This window comes from Taudactylus pleione, unplaced genomic scaffold (genome assembly GCF_031769625.1).
Source record: "Taudactylus pleione unplaced genomic scaffold, aTauple2 ptg000179l, whole genome shotgun sequence".
In the NCBI taxonomy this organism is placed as follows: Eukaryota; Metazoa; Chordata; class Amphibia; order Anura; family Myobatrachidae; genus Taudactylus; species Taudactylus pleione.
The window spans coordinates 25,962,748-25,983,754 of NW_028284581.1; the positions used below are offsets into that span (position 1 = coordinate 25,962,748).

The following is a 21,007-nucleotide window of genomic DNA, read 5'->3' on the forward strand; positions in this document are numbered from 1 at the left end:
GTGCAATCTATCTATTAGTATGCATTAGATATATCTTTCTCAAAATCTCTCTGCAATCCCCAAAAATATTTTCTTAAATCTATATACAACATATATACATATAGCATGGGTGGAGCAAGTGCTCCTGGTACCAGCAAATACAGACACCACCATCAGGGGTGGACTGCCCATGATTTTATTTTGTAGTGCTTGGACATAAATATCGTCTACTTGATCCCTAGAGGCTGGACAGTGCTTAACTGATAAGGGCACCAAATGAAGCGCTTATTACCAGTGGCAGCATGTAACCACTATATTTATATAAGGAGTGCAGACCTTCCTGTTCACATGCTGCACCATCTCCATGGGATATCATCTTGCTACAACTGTCAATCCCCATTGTGTGTACAATTTACTGGGTAATCTTATGACAATGTCACAATCTTAAGGGACTTTATTGTTACCAATAAACACAACTGGCAATAACAACTTTTGCAAGATATGCTTTTTTTTTTTGGTGCGAAATGAGTCATGATAAAGACCCACCATAAATGAGTTTGTCTGACTCTCAGTGGCTGCTAAAACAAACACAATGCCGCCGGATAGTACGAGTGTAGTACCCGGCAGCGGCGATGTGTTTGTTACTGTGTAGTGCGGACTGCCCTCACTGCAGTCCGCACTACACTTACTGAAGCCGCCACTGATCTGCGGGCAAGGGGGGTTTCTGGGTACTCAGAAACCCAACCCTGCATGCAAGCCTGGTCTCCAGATAAACCCAGGATTGAGATCTGCTACATCTAGCTGAAGGTGCTAGTTCTATATACTCCAACTCTGGTAGGAAGACTTACTTCTTCCCATGGGGGTCTGTTATATTGTTTTAGTCAGTACAGTGTGCTTTTAGTAAATTTGTTTATACAAATATGAGTTTTTTTTTAAAGAAGAAATCCAGGTAATGCCTGGTACTCACTGATTGTGACATTTCTCTGATGTTTTTCACAAGAGTGCAATTTGGGGATCACTTTTATTTGTTATTAATCAGACATATTACACTAGAAGAATTGACTAATAACTGCAAACTCAAATTTCAAAGGCTAAATGAAAATTTCCATATAAGTTATTAGGATGCCTACAGTTTATACAGTCTGAAATTGTTACATTATATATAAATATTTTTTTCTTTTTTCCTTTTTGAGAACACCTACAGTTTGTCCCGGTGGAAGAACCGAAATTACTGTAGTAAGAACCCAGTTTAATTATACCACTTTCACACAGAAAAACCTCAAAAACACGGCTTTTATACAACATTTGATGCAAAGGTTTTTTTTCCAGTTCCAGCCTGTACCCCATTCACACAAAAAAGCATTTGATCCTACAATTTGTGGAACAACCCGGGTATTACTTCTGTGTGAAAGGGTCAACCTGGATCGCAATTCCCGGGACATCGTCCCTGAAAAACTAGGGTTGAATTTTGATCGGGGTTGATCTTCACACAGGAAATGGACCTGTGTTGATCCGCAAATTACTAGATCCAAATGCTTGGCCCGGCAATTAGCTTTTCTGTGTGAAAGGAGTATTAGTGAGTGATTTAAATTCCACATGTTATGTTGGTGATCGGTAACTCTAGGCACAAGTGTTTAGTTGTTTTGTCACTTTGAGGTGGTCTTTTTCTGTTTCATTGTAATTTTTTGTTTCTTTAGTGACTCATTTTTTTGCAATGGTTAAAAACCAAGGAGGTCACATACACAGAAATGTAATTTTACTTTATTTGCTGCATTTGGAGAGTGCTGTATTTTCACCATTTTTTGTTTATTCATTATTGTATTGGGTTGATGAAAAGGCTGCACTGGGGGCAGTGAGAAACAAAAAGTAATTGTAGTTTTTTCTTATGCTGCTCGGATACCCCCTTTTATAAAATTGCTACTTAATTTGACTTTTATTGTCATTCAAAAAATGAATTTATAATCATGAAAACCAAGAAGAATTTGAGCATTTTGTTTCTTTGTTTTTTCTTAAAAATATGCAAAAAAAAACCCACATTGACACAACAATAAATCACAACTGGTTTCAACAGTATCAAGCAATTCAGAAGATTTACAGGTGGTTCAAATGTGCAGTAACCATAGCAATAAGGAATAATAACCAATCACACAGTGGTTACTGCACATTTGCAGTTTTGCATCGGGGACAATAGGTAACCTGCAATTGTTATCATAAAGTAAATATATTTCAAATAAATACATTCAGTCAACCTGTTACGGAGTACAGTAGAAAGAACTCAAGATTCATCTATTTCCATGACCATTAGGTTGGTGTGACCGTTGGTTTGTGGCATCGGTGGTATAGAAGCATGTATTTCTTTTGAGGTGTCAAGCTTATTTTCAAATAGCAGTAGTCTTAACTTATCACAGCAGAAGAGCAAAGTGAACCGCAACAGGCAAGCAACAGCGCTCACAACAATGATCACAACTGTAAGCAGAAAAATATAATTTGATATGTTACTGCATTAACATAACGCAAACATGTTTTAATCTTTACTTTTTGATAGAAACTGCTATTTTTGTATTAATTATAACCGTTATAATTAGCATTTGATAGTATTACTACAAACAAACATGATGTAAGTTAAGTCTATAAACTAGGTTTACATTGCAGTAATTCTTTAATACAGAAGTTCTTAAGGTCCAGTAACAAGAGTGTACAATAGGTCTCCATGACAAAAACCTCAGCAAACATATGTATGATCAACAATACAGTCATCAATGCTTTATCAATAGCAGCATGCTGTGTACATGTTCAGCAACTGACACGTGGTTTAGGGAAAGTAAGTTATGATTAAAAGAAAGTGAATTATTTGTCAAAATTGTGAGAGATTTCAAAACGGAATATATATAATATACTGTACATACACATGTATGTGTATATATATATATATATATATATATATATATATATATATCTATATATGTTTGTATTCTGAAATGTACCAAAGGCTGTTGTGATAGGAAATACCATAAAGTATCAACACACTTCGGCAAATCTTACAAATCATGGGGAAGTGGGAATAACTAATCCTGTCACCAAATGGATATACAGTAACACATAATGATTACTTCTCCAAATATGGACTTTTGTGGATATTTCTGTCAGACAATGGGCCTAATTCTAAGTTGGGAGCAAAGCAAACAGGAGTAAGTAACTTTGCACCTTGGTACAACTATGTTGCACTGCAGGTGGGGCAGATTTATTATACAATATTAACCCTATGCTCACATCAATTTACCATTATGGGGTAAACTTACTAACAATTGGTCTTGAGTCTATTTCAAAACCGACTGTCAATGACGTGCATCGACGTTGGACTGCAGTCTGAAAAAGCATAATTTAGTATACATCGATTTTGACTGCCATTCGAAATCCAACATCGTTACCTGTTGCATTTCAAACCCCTATACCTCAGCAGATCCAATGGCACACCCACCATGAATCTGTTTCGGAGGTGAAGGTCTGCACAGCTCACTATGATCTATGCAGACTTTTAAATGTAAAAAAAAGAAAAGGATTAAAATTGAAACAAAAAATGTGTGGGGTCCCTCCCAAATCAATAACCAGTTCCTAGAACTTTCAGCCTGGACTGGTATTGGAAAATACTGTAGGGTAAAAAAAAACAGCATGGAGCGCCCCCTATTTTCCAATAACCAGCAGCAACCTAAACCAACTGGGGGCATAATGCCATAGCAGGGCGACACACAGCCTGGGTCCCCCTGTCATAATTCTTCGCAAAGTGGGGACAAAATAACATATTGTGAAGGGGATGGTTCTAGGGGCGGGCTAACAGGGCTGTCACCCGGAGAGCTGACCCATGCAGGGCGCAGCTGTGTCCCCATATATATATATATATATATATATATATATATATTAAAAAAAGACATTCTCCCCGGGGCGGTTTGGGTCACCGGTCTTGTGTCCACCTATGCATAGCTCAGATTGGGCAGCTGTCAGAGATCTGGCTTCACAACACTAAAATGGGTGTGGAAGGGCTGCTGTGCTTGCCTAGCCGCTCCTTCTATAGGCCTTTGCTCTGCCCTCAGCCAAGACCGGACTCCAGCAACTCCAGGGCGGGTGTCCATGCTCAGCCACAGAGAAAAAGGAGGGGCGACTTCCAGTTGCACCTAAATGTGTCACTGTCACACAGCTTAGTTTTTATTATGGCAATGAGCTGCATACTGTTGTATTATAAATACTGCAGGGGTCCTATGTGTTAATGAATTATATAAAATAGCATTTATGTAAGTTGCACTTGAACATGTACTTATTTAGGTGACATGTACATATGCATGTCACCTAAACAATTACTATATTTTATATAAGTAACAAACACATAGGACACCTAGTATTATATATTGAAGGGGTCCTCCAATACTATATGTAATGATTTAGGTGATGGGATGATATATATTACAGGTGTCCAATGTGTTTGTTACTTATATATCATGTATATTGATATTTTTGTAGGTTGTACTTGCACATGTTTTTGTTTCTAGATATTCGTATATCTAAGTATTATGAATTGGGTGTGTTTCACAAAGACACGCCCCCTCACCAATCAGTCATGCCACCTTTAAAGAAGGAGGAACGACATCTATAAAAAAAATATCTTTTTTTGAGGAGTGGGTGCGGACGCAACTGGGAACATTTGCCTTGAGCTCCACAATGTCTAGAACTGGCTCTGTGTTAAGGACATAAGATATTTGGGACTTGATTAACATTTAGGAAATAGAGTAAGAAAGAACAAATAACTGGTGGAGCAGATTTGAAATGTGCAGAGATTTACTGTAGATTTGGGAGGGCTGCGTCCAAACTGAAAATCTAAACTGCAGTGTAAAAATAAGCCTGACCAGCATTTGTGGGCTATGGCCCTGATTCAGGGGTGCTCGCTATTAATCAGGGGGGGCGTTTTTTTTTTTCACTGGCCTCCAGGCCACTCGCTAAGCTGTGGGTTACCACCCACAGCTTTAGTGGGCGGCCTGGCGATGGTCGCAATTATCGCGACCATCGAGCTTGCGACGAGACCCTTGTGGTAGGGTCTCGTCCATCGCAAGCCCCAGTGAACTTCCTGATCTAATAGAGCAGGAAGTCACTACTGACATCACTGGTGATGTCAGTAGGGCCACCCACAAATGGCAGGCGTTCCTTCAGGAACGCCTCCATTTGTCCAGCCACCCCCCTACACGCCTACAAAACGGGGTGAGCTGTCAATCACAATCGACAGCCGCCCCGTCTCGTAGTGACTCCCGCAGCGAGTGAAAATTCACTCGCTACGGGGCTCACGCGCAGTGTGCATGCCGCGCATGCGCACTGCCCGGCCATCGACCCGCTTGCGAGCGCAATGCGCTCGCATGCGTGTTTGAATCAGGCCCTATATGCAAAAGAAGCCAGTATTTACCCCGCATGCAACACATTTCTGTATTTTCACCCCTTGCAACATGGTTGTCTAGATACAGCTACTTGCTCTAGCTTACTCTATTCCCAAATCTGAATCATGCCCTTAAGCCCCATACACACTGGGCGATGTGTGTACTGAGCAATGTTGGACCTGGCGGGTATGCCGGCATCGGTAAGTGCACACACACTTGCCGATGCCGGCAGCGATGAATGACAAGGGGGGGGCATGCTGCATTCGGCAGCATGGCATCGTTAACGATATCCCCAGATTGACGACCCGTGCTTACACATTGAAAGATTTGAGCGATATATCGATCAAACATGTCGTTATCGTTTATATTGTCAAACATATCATTCAGTGTATATGGGACTTTAGTTAGGTTTTAACAATGTGACAGAGATGGAGACTGAAACGGATAAGCTCTATAGTTGACACATTTATTTTTTTTGTCTTTGATATGTTTCTGTCCATATGATCGAAGTGAATACTTTCTAATCAAAATTCATCTCCTTATTATAATTATAAGTATTCCAGGGTGTTCTCAACCTATTTTGATAACTAGCAATCTTCGTTATTCCTATAAAACCTGATCAGTGTGAAGTGATGCATTTAAAAAGTTTTTTTTATTAAAATGTTAACTTTTGTGGCCTTATAAGAAACAAAAAAGTAAAATATGTGTTGTTTTTGTAATATTACGATTACAATGAACAGTTTTGGCGCATACTTCTCTAGCAGCACCAGGGGGAGCTTTTCTTGTCCCTATTCTATTTATATTTTCTACAGAAATCTACTTGGAAATACAACTGCTTACCATCAGAAACGAGTCCCTTTAATGCCAAGTAATCTATGGGCCAATGGAGTCTCAGAGAGGCACTTTTTATACTTTGCACAGGCTACATAATTTTTTTTTCCCTGACCATTCTCCTGCTCTTCTATTGCTTGCTGTTACTGGCTTTGTAAAAGGCTCCATTATTCACTACTAGCTGAAGTACCCGGCATTGCCCAGGTGTAAATCTTCATGTTATTAAGTTTTATTACGTGATGTCGTCCAAATCCATCCAGTGGAAGGCCCAGAACAGGCTCCTTGGGTCAAGGTTTTGCCTGGTGTACTCCACCGTGAGGTCAGACTGGATCCCAACCACTTCATTAGGCACCCCAGACCAATTACCACCCTTCTGTTGAAGTTTTCATCTAAATCCATCCAGTAGACTGCCCAGAAAAGGCTCCCCAGATTAAAGTTCTGCCCAGCGTACACCAACGGAAGGTCTGAATGGGACCTCTCAACCCCGCTAGTATGTCTTCTGGGATCTGATGTTACAACTCTGTGAAAATTTTGTCCAAATCCATCCAGTGGAAAGCTCGGAACAAGCTCCCTGGGTCAAACTGACTGGGATCCTAACCCCCTAAAACCTGGCCAGGATCCAATTGGACCACCTTGCTTTGGTTTCATCCCAAAAGGTGCAGGGGTGTCCAAATGCATAACCGGACAGACAAACAAACAGACTAATGAATTTTATATATAAGAAGAGGTGATTTAAAGATTTTTGCTTTTTTTGAGTACTCACTTCTTGGATCTCTCTCATTGAACTTTGCGAAGAGAAGCCCATAGGCTTTTATTGGGCAATGCCATCTGAAAATGGAATTGCCCACCGACCGAAAGATGCGGAATCCTATGCTTTCCGTAGCCTGGCGCTTATGAAAAATACGGTTAAACCCCCAAAAATGGCATTTTCAAGGGTTTGACTGAATAATTGATCACAGTGCTTCCCACAGAGAGAGAGAGAGAGAGAGAGAGAGAGAGAGAGAAAGAGAAACCTCCAGCCGTCAAACATTTGCAGCATTTCCAAGTCAGAGAACCAGCTATGCAAATGGGATTGCTCAATTGAAGCCAAGGTAGACCAAGGTTGATGATAGAAGGTTATGATAATGTAGGATTGCCTGCTAATGAAGATGATGGGTTAGGAGGACAGTGGTTAATGATGACTGTGTATAGTAGAGTTAATGATAGTGAGGGCGTTAAACTATTATGATTATAATGATAGGAGGTGATAGCACAAGGTGATGATGGGGAATGGGGGCAGCAGGATGGCTATAATGATAGGGCAAGTGGGTAAAGGGATTATGAGGACAGGATGATTTATTGAATTAATATTAATTTAAAGTTAGTGAAGTAAGGAGAAAGGAGGCTTAATTATTAAATGTTGATGCAATTTATTCAATGTGTGGACTGTTCAGGAGGAGGAATGATTTCCTCAGCGTACTATGTAAATAGTACTTCTCCCTTTTCCAAAGAGAGCCCTAACATTCAATAGTACAAAGAAGCAACAATTAACTTAATACAACATCAGCAGGTAGTGAAAATAAAAACAGGTGGGAGAGAGCAGCATTGTTTGCCAGCTGTTGTGATTTATGTGAATTTATGTCCCAAATTTGGAGGACTGTAGTGAAGGCTTTGTTCCAACTGAAGGGACAGTCAGGAGGTATGGTGCTTTTCACACTGTTCTGCTTGTCAAGGGGAAGTCGAGTGCACCTAACAATGGTTCATGCAGCAATACTGTTTCAAGTGAAAGTAGTTAAAAAAAACAGCCTACCACTATTTAAAGTGTGTATGCGGTCAATATTCCGACCACAGGGATTCCGGTGCTCAGGATGCCGGCACCGGAATCTCGACACTTGTCAGAATCCCGGTGCCAGCATCCCGACCGCCAGAATCCTGGGGTTGCGGGGAGGATTAGGCACGAAGGGGGGGAGTTAGGGTCAGGCACCAGGAAGTTAGGGTAGGAAAAGGGGGAGGGTTAGAATACTGACCGTATACTGTCGGTATTCTAAACCCGTCGGCATGCCGGCGTCGGGATTCTGACCACTGGGATCCTGATTGCCAGCATCCCGTACTCATCTCCTAAAGTGATAGCTATTGTGAACAAAGATTGGATAGGACACTGGAAAGATGCTCAAAAAGCAATGTATACAACAAGAATAAGGGAAAAATAGCATGAAGGAATTAAATAAGGAATTATTAGAATAGCAAAAGAATCTGGATAAAAAAAAAAATGTATTAAAATGATTGTGAGTAATTAGTTTACAATAGGTTTAAACTGTATAGTAACATATACATACTACATATAAAATAAAACAATAATAAGCCTAAATCAATGGAACCATAAAATAAATTAGATGGGTTTTTCAAAATAGTCTCAGATGGAATTAATTTGCGATATTTATCAATCTTCATTCAGTTAGACCATAAGAGCATCATTCATCCAAAAAGGAAATGGATATGTCAGAATCTATGCGCAGACAGTAATCCATACATATTACCACCCAAATGCAACAACCATTTCTGCATGGTATGTAGAAATGACCAGAAAGGAGAGAATATCGCCATCGTGGCTTTAGCAATGGAGTGGACGTCGTGAAGTTTGCCTGATCCTCCAACTGCCTTGAAACAAATGTCAATCGCGACTGTATACTGTATATACTGCATCATATATTGATGGAGCTGATGTAATAACCACAAGGCCTGGAGATACAGGTCCCATAAAGTGCACTTGTGGTTATTAGATTGACTCCATCTCTATACATTTTGCTAAGATCATTACGGCGATATCCTCTTCTCGCTGGTCATTTTGGAAAGTCTGAACTAAATGATTTTATGATTCTACTGATTTACGATTATTTTTGTATTTTACAGTATATGTGGTATTTGTATGTTACTATGCAGCTTAAACCTATAATGATTATAGAAATTGTTTATTTTAGTGCAGATCCACATGATATTTTAATAGTTTTAATAGTTTTTAATAGTTCTTTATTTAATTAATTTTCGCCATTCCCCCTTCTTCCTAAAGTGAAAGCTATGCCCTTTGCAGTATCTGGTTGTGTCTTTTATTGTTAGCTCCATGGATACATGCTATCTTATTGTGGCACAATTATGTGCATTACTCAGCAAGATGAGAGTTGTACATTTTAAACAACTGTAACTACAATGCATCAGGTTTAAAAAAAACCCAAACAAGTGTCCACCAATATCTTAAAAGTTATATATATATATTTTCATATTACATTAATTTTAAAAAAAAAGTCATGAACAAATTTACTGTATGCGGTTAGAAATCGAAACAAATATTTAAGTATTTCTAATTACATTTTAATTTCTTGTACAGTAACATTAATGACTGAGTTGGTCTCTTTTCTTTCCTTTGAGCAATACAGTATAACTTTGGGCTTAGTCATTAAGAAGGGCCTGACAGCATAGCAAAATGTTGAGATCAATACAAAAAGTACTTTCATTAGAAACTCACCATTTATTATATCATTTTTAGAAAGTTCTGGGGATGCCTCCCGCCCAACAAAGATTCCAACTGAAGCAATAATCGCTACAGGGTAAATTGTAACTGTATAGCGCACATACTTTTCAACAACAAATGTTTCCATCAAGAACCTATGACACAAAGACAATTGTAAACTTTAAAGTCAACAAAGTTATAGTCTATACAAGTAAAATAGTCTGCTTAACTATTTTAGAAACCCCGCATGGTAGTTGGCTTCTTTTAAAAAAAATTAAAAAATCATATAACTCAAATTATAGCATTGCCTGTAAGATTGCATTAAACTTCTATCTCAAGCTGCATGTTTAGCTTGATACCACAAGAGGTCGCTGTTGTGCCTTTTTGTCTATGTCTTTAACACTGCAGTGAATTTTTTCTTCACTTATCTAGCATGACACTTCCTGAAATAGCACTTCGATAACACACACTGAGTGTGTGACACACACAAATGCAAAACATTAAAATAATAATTTCACAGCTCTTGGATAGACTGATGGATCACATACTAGCCACATGTTTAAAAAACAGTGACATTACATTTTAGGGCATAAGTTAAGGTGGATACACATGTGGCCGACGGGTTGGCCGTTCGTCTGACCCGCCAACCTATCTAATGATTGGTAAGTGCATACAAACAATCGTTCGGCTGACGTGTCTGTGCAGACATCACAACTGGGTAAGTGAAATCACAGAATCTTACCAGAATAACACAGCAAAGAAAATAAGGCAAAGAACCATATTGCTGACTTTGGGTTCTTCTATTTTAACTTCATACTTCAATATTATGCCAAAATTGATGATCGTAGCAATGGATGTCCATGTGGCATAAGTTGCTAATCCATTATGTACCTATAAAAAAGAAACAGTCCCACTGAACATTCAATTATAACTCTAGCCACAGTCTATATTTTTAAAATAATTTTCCTAGTTCTTTGAACTATATATAGTTTGATTTTCTTTCCTGTAATTGCCAAAGTACTTCCTGTATTTAGCATTGGTATTGGTCAATCTCTGTTCACTGGAAACTGCATCCATAATATATTAGTACAAGTAGTAATATATTACATTCTTATAGCACATGTACACTCAGTGGCCATTTTATTAGGAACACCTCCTAGCACTGGGTTGCTTTGGTGCCAGATTAGCCTTTGTGGCATAGATATAACAAGGTGGTGGAAACATTCCTTAGAAGTTCTGGTCCATGTTGGCATGATACTGTAACATTGTTGCAGATTTGCCAATTGCGCATTCATGTTGCAAATCTCTACTGGATTGAGATCTGGTGACTGTGAGGCCATTGTAGAGCACTGAACTCATTGTCATGTTCTTAAAACCTGTTTAAGATGATATATATGCTTTGTGACATGACACATTATCCTGCAGGAAGTAGCCAGTACAAGAGAGATAGACTGTGGCCATAAAGAGATGCACATAGCAACTATTTTCATGTATTTTATGTCGTTTAAACTAGGGATGGCCACACCTTCAAAGACCCTCTAACAGTTCATGTTTTCCAAACTACCTGTAGATCTGTCGAATGTGTCTGTTAGGAATGAATGCCCGAGTTTTTTTTAAATTGTGACAGTTAGCAAGGACTTGTGCACCAGTTAGGATGTCCTGAAAACATGAACTGTTAGGAGTTCCAAGTACCAGATACACCAACTGTGATTTAAACAATGCTCAGTTGATATTAAGGGCCTAATGCAGGGGTGGCCAAACCGGTCCTCAAGGACCTTAACAGTTCATGTTTTCCAGGCCACAATGTGTAGAATGTGTCAATTAGAAATGAATGCACCATTTGTTTTAAAATGTGACAGTAATGACTACACCTGTGCACCAGCTAGGTGGTCTGCAAAACGTGTAATGCCGCGTACTCACTAGACGTTATGCTCCATGAGCCATATTGTCTAGTGTTTCCCTTGCAGTGCCGAGCTCAATGTCGTTAACGACATTCAGCACACACACTGAGAGATATCATTAACGATATTGTTCAGTGTGGGCACCCTCCCTCATCCCTGAACATGCACAACCTGACATCGTCAGGTTGGCCTGCATGTTCAGGAGATGAAACACATCTTCAACGATCCGCGAAGAGTGCGCAATGTTGGTCATTCACCATGTACACACTGGACAATATTGGACGTGATGAACGATAACGATATAGTTATCATTCAAATTGTCCAACTTATCATCTAGTGTGTACACGGCTTAATGTCAGGGGCCCTTGAGGACTGGGTTGGCCACCCTTGGCCTAATATGTGCCAAGAAAACCTTCCCCTCACCATTATGCCACCACCAGCAGCCTGAATCATTGACACACGGAAGGGGTTCAGTATGGCCGGCGGTTCAAATCCTGACAGCGGCATCCCGGCAGCAGTGAAAATCCCGATCATCCTAGGTAAGTATTTCCTAACCCTATTCTACCCCCTTACCCTAAACCTCCCTTTGGGATGCCTAACCCTAACCTCCCCCCAAGTGCCTAACCCTAATCCCCCCTCTAAGTGCCTAAACCTAACCCCCCTTCCCCACCTCCTACACCTAAGTCCCCCGGGGGGTGCCTAACCCTAACCGCCTCCCCGGGGGTGCATAACCCTAACCCTCCCTTCCCCTAGCCTAACCCTTGTGGTACTCCAAATAACAGCATGTGGGGGAGGCTTGCTGGGACCTGCAGTTCTATTGTTAAAGACAATATTATCATTTCTATTTTTACACCACACTTTACATAATCAACCGGCACCCACCGCCTGGGGTGCTGGGGATAGCCTTGGGCTATCAGCCCAGGCCTGGGGTGCCCTAGAGAGGGGGACCTCTTTATTGGGGTGGGTCCCCACCTCCCCAGGGATCCCGTCCTGGGCTGATTAGTGACCAAGTGTAACGCTTTGGCCGGGGGACCCGGTGAAAGGGTTCCTCTGGCTGTGGCATTACACCCCCACTAGAAAGAGTCCGGAGCTGATTATGGCAAATACAGGGGACCACTACTCATTTCGTCCCCTGTATTTCCAAAACCAGGGCCAGCTCGCTGAGCCCAGTGCTGGTTGTGCAAAATACAGGGAACCTCTACGTCTTTTGTCCTCTGTATTTTCACAACCAGGACTGGCTCTGAAAAGTCTGGGGCTGGTTGTGCTGTTAGGGGGGGACCCTATGCCATTGAAAAAAAAAATTTAAATTAACACTTTACAAGCATTTTACACACAGATGCATGAATGGATCTTAGTGATCTATGCATGCATCTGTGTTAATCAGACCTGCTCATGCTAACATTGAAAGCATGAAGCAGGTTTATTAATTTGAGGATTTGAAGTTCGACTTTAGAAGGTGCCAGTAAGAGCTATGCCTACATCATGGGTGAAAGGTGTGCAGTGCACATGGGCCCCTGGGCAATATACCCTGCACCCAAGATTAATATTTACCTCATTGACAATACACCAGCAGCACAAATTACCAGCAAAATAGCCCAGTGCCCATTTTCGCGGAGATTTGCGCATTTGCAGCAGCGAGGTCATCGGGACCATATTGCGGGCACCATGTTCCAGAGACCTGTACATGCACAGTAGAACCTGGTACAATGCTAGAATCTATTGCACCAAAGAGAAGAGGGGGCTCATACAGAGTTTACACACGGACCCCCTCCTCTGTTATACCGCCCTTGGTCTACATATTGTACCTAGATGTGTATATTTTTAGAGATGTGCGCCGACCCCTGTGTTTTGGATTTGGATCCGGATTCATCTTGGTGTTTTGGTTTGGTTTGGGTTTTAGTCTTGAATCTGTATTTAAAAAAAAAAAAAAATACAAAAACCAGCTAAACTGATGTCATTTTGACCGGTTTATATGTAATACAAAACCTTTGTTCCAAACCACGGGAAGCTCCGAACCAGGACTCTGTTCAAATTGGTACCCCAAAGTAATTTTGAACTCAGTTCAACTCTGAACCCCTAAATTCAGTTGTTGTCGGTTCTCTGGGAACCGAACCCTCACATCACTAACATTTTTAACTATTTTTGGAACTACACATGCCAGGATGTCCTATCACAGGTTTAGCATGCCCTAACAGCAAATCTGTGGCAGCTGCAGGGCACACTGGCATGTGTAGTTCCATGGCAGCTGAAGTGCCACAGGTTGCCTATTGAGGGAAGAGCACTGTGCATGTGCAAACACCGAACCTATTATTATAATTATCAGCTACTTATAAAGCACAAGAATATTCTGTTGCACTTTATAATTGGGAACAAACAGTAATAAAACAAGACTTGCTAATAACAGACAGAGAAAGGTAAGAGGGCCCTGCTCACCTATACAGTTAGATTTCCCTAAATGTCCCATCATAAATCATTGTCACCCCCCTTCCCTGTGAGAATAGGGACACAGTCAATAATCCAGTGGATGCGATGCCGGCACTGATATTAATGGCGCAAAGGTAAGTAGCGGGGTGGGGGGAGGGTTAGGGTGCGGGGTTAATGTTAGGCACTAGAGAAATGGTTAGGTTTAGGGTGCGGGGACGGGGAGGGAAGGGTAGGGAGAGGGTTATCATAACGAACATCAAGTGTCGGTATGCTAGCCCTATCGGGATCCGACTGTCGGCATCCCATACCGATTCCCGAGAATACTTTACACAGGTTAACTGCACACCCGTTATGTGCCGCACCATACAGTAATTGCTTCGATCAATGTGCTAAACCCCATCACAGTAGTACCCCATCATTAAGTACCATCACAATAGCGCTAATCCCCTTCATAGCTGCAATAAAAAATTGACAAGCAAAGCATATACACCTGCCCATAGTTGACCATTGACTGTTCTGCACAAATCCTGATATGGCAATTAGGCACATCAGACAATGCGACTAACATGACAGAATCAGTGCTCTTCTCTCTATGGGACACTATTTTGCTGACCTTACGTTTGTCTAGATTTTCATAGTCGATATCTTGACTACATCCCCTCTCTAAGGTGTATATACATCTTTGTGTTGGCCTGCATCTGTTTGCAATTGCGTGAACATGCCCTTACATTAGAAAGCCCCTTCTCTCATCTGTCTCACCTCTCTAGAAGCAAGTGGGCATAAACAGTGCCATAGCAGGACACTAATGTGTCCTGGGCTGGAACCTTCAACCTCCACATCATGAAGAGAGGGCTGGAACCAGGAAGCTGAGTGCCGGTCGTGACCTAAATATATCCTGGTACCCTGCAAGGCAAATACAAGTGCCACCAATGCAGCGATGGTGCCACTCCTCAACATTGCACCCTGGGTATCAGCACAGCTCACACAGCACTAGTTGCAGCCCTGGGGTAGGTGTGAGCCTTCTGCAAATCTTCTCTTTGGTTTGCACAGTGATTTATTAATTTTTTTGTAAATTCCTAAATGACACTACGCAAACTGGACCGGGTCTCAGTGTGCATCAACCTCATTGTATGTAATGATTTTGTGTAAAAAAAAAAAAGACCTCTCAATCCTTACCAGTATTCTTATGCACCATAGATCAAAACGCTGATTTTGTGACATCCAGGCTGCATTGCGGTAACAATTCTTGTATGACATATGCAGCATTATGATACAGGTAATTGGAATTAAAGCTAAAAAGACATTTGCATATATAAGGATCCTGTTGAAAAAATTGAAAGTAGATTATTCAACTGAGAAGTTAATTTTTTTCTTCAAATCAGACAAATAGAAAAATAAAACCACTAAATTGAAAAGATGACATTTGTCATATGACTGCTATATACTAATCCTTATTTTGTATTTTTATCTGAATGCTATTACCAGCAGTTTTCTAAGCCTTTCTCTTTTTCCAAAAAGGTTCTCTTGAGTGTAATGTCATAAGAGAGCTTAATCAAATAATTAAAAAAAACCCTTCAATTCTATATTCAATATATCTGATTATGAACCATAAATCTCCCTATAAAGTAGATACTACTTCTGGATGGCACGCGGGATGCCTACGGTCTGAATACCGGCGTCGAAATCCCAACAGGTCGGGATCCTGGCACCAGTATCCCAACCGCTGGCATCCCGAAGGTAAGTATCGAGGTGTTAGGGGGAGGTTAGGGTTAGGTAGCGGGGTTAGGGTTAGGCACCAGGGAGGGAGGTTAGGTTTAGGCACCCGGGATGGGGTCTTAGGTTTAGGGTACGGGGAGGGGGAGGTTAGGGTAGGGATTAGGAAAATATTTACGTGCGTTCCTATGGGTATCAGGATTCTGGCTGTCGGGATGCCGTTGTAGGTATTCTGACCAGTGGCATCCCGACAGCCGGGGTTTCATACCCAACCCCTGCTGGACAGACTATTACTGCTACTTGGTGTAGTACTATGGTCACAATCCATCCAGCAGTCACTATGTGTGCAGGGATTAATTTCATAGCCAGCACAGGGCGCAGTGCCAGTTAGTTATGGCACTGTATCTCCCCCTTAGTATTGTATATCGCATTAAGGGCCTGATTCAAAGGTGGACGCAGAAGTGGCTGCATCTATTGACGGTCTCCCATCTACGACTTTATGCAAATGGCACTACAAAGCCCATCCCTGGAGTACCTCTGTGTATGAATGTGTAAGCTCTAAGAGACCCACTCTTAGCATTTATAGACACCAGTGCCGGCCCCTTTGCACATAACGCCATGCCGTTGTGTATAGGGGACTGGACCTCTGGCACCCGGAAGTGCAGCAGTGCCCAGAGCATCTTCAAAATGCTCCAGGCAGCTGTACACATGGCAGGGTGTCTGTGTGTAGCATTCAAAATACACTACGGGTGGCTCTGCTGCAGCAATACTGGCTGCAGAGTGCCGTTCCAGGCACCCTGCTAGCCAAAAGCAAGGATAGTGGGCAGCGACCTCTAGTTACGACCTTAGCTCTGCATTAGTTCATGATGTCACAATGTCCGCTTGCTTCACAAAGATCTGGTAAATGTAAATGTAGCAGCTCCTTCATTAATCACTCAGTCTACTGCTGGATACACCATAAGCAACCACTACTGGGCCTAAACCTGCATGACATTTCTAAATAGGTTAATCAGAATGGTAAAACACCTTGCACCAGAGGTGAAGCTACAGTAGGTTTTCTGTTCCCCGTGACAAAGATTCAGCTTGGTTCCCTCCCCTAGTAAATAGTACTCACCCTCTACGTATATGAAGACCATATAATGCAAAAAAAATCATAATAACTGCCATATAATTCAGAGAACATTGCAGTGATCACCATATAATGCAGAGAACATTAGAGGTTATATAATGCAGATAACATCACAGTGACACCGATAAAATACATAGAGCATCATAGTGACTGCCATATAATACAGAGAACATCACAGTGACCATCATATAATGCAGAGAACATTACAGATGTTATCATATAATGTAGAGAGCATTAGTATCTATCATATAATGAAAAGAACATTACAGTTACACCCATAAAATACATAGAGCATGACAGTGAGTACCACAGTGACCACCATATAATGCAGAGAGCATCAATGACTGCCATATAATATAGAAAGCATCATTGACCGCCATATAATAGAACAATAAAACATTGAAATACTTACTCTCTGTCCCACATGAACAACCAGCCAATATTTATGATATTGTTTAGTATCCACAAAGCAAAGAAATCAGGTGGGTGAATTTCTGGGTTTGTGTATATGTGACCCTGCTTATTTCTGAAACAGAAAGAAGTTATGGTAATATTTGTTGGTCTGTATGTATGACATGCATCTAATTTGTTATTCTTTCTATTGATATACAGTGAAAGACTATGCAAAAAGACTGAACATAATAGATTAGTCTACCGTCTTCTAAAGCAAACTAACAACTTTGTCATGTTTTATTTTTTCTACCCAAAAGTGCTGCCACCCAGTACCCAGACCTGTGACGATCCCTCCAAATAGGTTCCCTCATTCATAACTGCAAAATACTGGATCATTTGGTGGAATTTCAACGACGAATTACATGTTTTTGTCAGGTTGTGGCCTAGGATCGTCCGTTACTCACCTCAGCATCGGCTTCCCCTGACCTCCCGAGTGCTCAGACGCCAGGAGCGGTGGTGGGTGACTTGATGAGGATTATACCTGGGGTCTGCTAGGATATCCATGTGCTCACTCCGTGATGTGGTTTCTGCGGTTACCGTCATGGACGCAGCCATGACAGTCTATAGCCTGATTAGCCCTTTACCCAATGGTAGCATTGGTTGCTGTCAGCTGACACTATCCTCCAATGGACTGCTACCTTAGGGTATTTAACCGGGCTCTGGAGAACAGGAAGTTGCCTGTACAACGTCATTACTTCCAGTGACGACTTGCTATTGTAGCGTTCCAGTTCTAGAGATCCGTTGCTTCTAGTGACTTGTTCCTAGTGTTTATCCACATTGTGTGTACTCAGTACATCTTCTGAGTACAATCTCCTTGAGTCATCTCCTGTGCCAGTTCTGTGTCTGAAGCCACTACTGCGTGTGTGCAACAATCCCTAAAAACTACTATGGCGCATGTGTTGCACAGTGTGTATGCACAAAGGTGCTGTTGTGAGTGAGACGCACAATATCAGAAATATCTTGAAAAAGGTCTGGGCGTTCCTGGGTGGTTACTGGTAGGTGACATAAGGCACACTTGGAGATGGGCGTGTTTTGGGAGTGTCATGGTTGTGTCGGTAAAAATGCATGCATACACAGACGCTCAAAAACTGACATAAGAGGCCATACACGGTCAGAAAAACCACACCTGCCGTAGGGGTGGTGAAAGTCTCGATGGTGCGACCGATGGTACATCTAAACATGCACCAATCGATATTTCAGCGTCTATGATCACTGACAATCGGCGTCTCAGTCCTTGCACATTTGGATGCGCTGATGTACACAAGGGAAAGACTTTTTGTAGCAGCATTTGTATAAAAGTTTTGGACGGGCGATTGCCAATAAACACTTTTGCAGCACCTTCTGCGTCCACCTCTGAATCAGATCCACTATCTGAAGTTCATCCTGGCCTGAATCAGCAATTGGCCATATCTCACAGACAGAAGAGACCCTGTAAGCTAATAATAAGGGGAAACCCACCTGAATGCTTTACATGGGGACATCACTTACTGTACTGTGGGTAAATTCTCTATGCAGATATAGTTAGTAGATACTGTACCATTAATTACTAAAAAGTTTAACTTCATAAATTCATGTTTCATCCTCACTAGATATTTATACTTTAATTTGCCATATGTTCATCTTAAAAAAAACATACCTTCTGAAGAGAGTAGAGATCACATAGACAAGCCATAGACCATTCCAGATATAAATTACAGACCAAATGGAAAATGTCCAGCCTGCAGGGGTGACGTCCAGCTGGTATATGCTGGAAATGTTTCTGGCGGTTGTGAGGAATAATCCTAAAATGTTAATTAGATAGATGCACTGAGTATGCATTACCCATACAATGCTCACAAAAAAATCAAAGAACTACAAACAAAATATATATTGAACACTGGGCCTGATTCAGAGCCGGACGCTATTTGCGCTCGCTCGTTCAGAAAAAGGGGCCGGCTATTTAAATTGAGCGCTCGCTCTTTGCGGCCTGTTGACGCCTCTATGTCTGAGCGAGCGAACGAAACATGCGCTCGCTATTTTGTAAAGACGCCCCCTGGCCGCTCGCATCCTACGTCATCTCCGCTATTTATTTGATTAATCGAGTACATCGAAAGGCATCTGAACTGCTCGCAGTGCTTGTGGTTGGATTCTCCTACCGCAATCATGCGAACAGTTCAGGCTAAGAAACAACCAAGTGACATGGACGATGACGCTGCTTTGTTAATTATGCACACCCTTAAAACGCCCGTTTTGACCGTTTGGCACGCCTGCGTTCGGATCTCCACTCCCCGTTTTCAAGCACCTTTCCCTGTTATCACCCACAAACGCCTCATCCTGTCACTCAAATTAGCAGGCACTCGCTATTTTGCGAGCGCTCGATCTCTGACCGCAATGACTGGTTGGCGCATGCGCATTACGACCCATACGCATGCGCAGTTGTGCGAACATCGCTCGGAGCGAACGAGCGGCTGCTTACGAGCGTCTCTGAATCAGGCCCACTGTCTGTTTATCCACAAAGAGACAGAGGGCCTGATTCAGACCCGCTCTCGGGTCGATGGTGGAGTACTGTGCACGTGCGGCACACGTCGCATGCATGTGCAAGCCCCGGAGCGAGAGAGAAATTCTCTCACTCCGGGACTCAGTACAAAAGGGGCGGCTGTCTATGTTGATCGACATCTCGCCCCGTTTTGTAGGCGGGGAGGGGGGGTGGCTACACAAATGAAGGCGTTCCCGAAGGAACGCCTGCCGTTTGTGGGAGGCACTACTGACATCACCAGTGGGAGGGAGGCACCACCGTTTGTGGGAGGCACCACTGACATCACCAGTGATGTCAGTGGAGAGCTTCCTGCTCTGTTAGAGCAGGAAGCTCTCTGGGGCTTGCGACGGACGAGACCCTACCACAAGGGTCTCTTCACAAGCCCTGATGGTCGCGACCATCGTGACCATCACCTGGATGCTCGCAAAGGCTATGGGTGGTCACCCAGAGCTTAGCGAGCGGCCAGGAGGCCGCAACCAAAAATAAAAACCACCCTGAATCAGAGCGAGCGCTCTTAAAGAGCGTCCGGCTTTGAATCAGGCCCAGAGTCAAGTTCTAAACATCTTAGAGCAGCCAGTGCTATTGATAACCACAGACTTTCATTGCTTGGACAAGCAGTGACAATTTAGTTGTGGAGAATTACAAGTGCCAGCATATACAGGCAGCCTCTGATTTCCAGCTGGCTGATATTGATGAGACATGTAGTTCCTTAATAGATGGAAAGCCACAGGATGCCTACTTCTACCCTAAAGTTTATTATATTCTAAACGTGTAAAATGTCACATGACCTTATGTTACTATTTTACTTCCTGGTTTCTGTAATTGCTTGTTGTATTGTTGTTTGTGTATAATTCAGTAGATAAACAGACAATAATTAAGTATTTTCCCTGTACAGCTCAGTAAATTACTGAAATTATGTATATGACTGGCAAATTTCCTATTGTACTTACCACCTTGTGCCACAGCTGAAAGGGCATTGAAAATCACTGTACAGATATATGACACAACAGACAGACAGATTAGGGATATCAGTAACACGTTAGATGCCTTCATTGTGCCGGGTCTGTATAAGCCGGAGATGAGATGACTTTATATTTTCCAAGTTCTTAATTCCTTGGTGGGCTCTAGACGCAGGACTTTTATACATGAGCTTGAACATGTCCG

The 21,007-nt window shown here is 42.0% G+C and overlaps 1 protein-coding gene across 1 annotated transcript; it reads right to left on the minus strand.

Annotated features, from left to right (window-relative positions):
* Positions 1 to 2,254: 2,254 nt before the first annotated feature.
* Positions 2,255 to 20,896, minus strand: LOC148519965 (uncharacterized). The gene is made up of 7 exons (XM_088475934.1): positions 20,794 to 20,896; positions 18,965 to 19,109; positions 17,288 to 17,401; positions 15,210 to 15,354; positions 10,451 to 10,599; positions 9,724 to 9,863; positions 2,255 to 2,445 (listed from the first exon to the last, which is right to left on the minus strand). Exons 1-7 carry the CDS (start codon positions 20,894 to 20,896, stop codon positions 2,255 to 2,257), a joined length of 987 nt encoding a protein of 328 aa, XP_088332060.1.
* Positions 20,897 to 21,007: the final 111 nt, after the last annotated feature.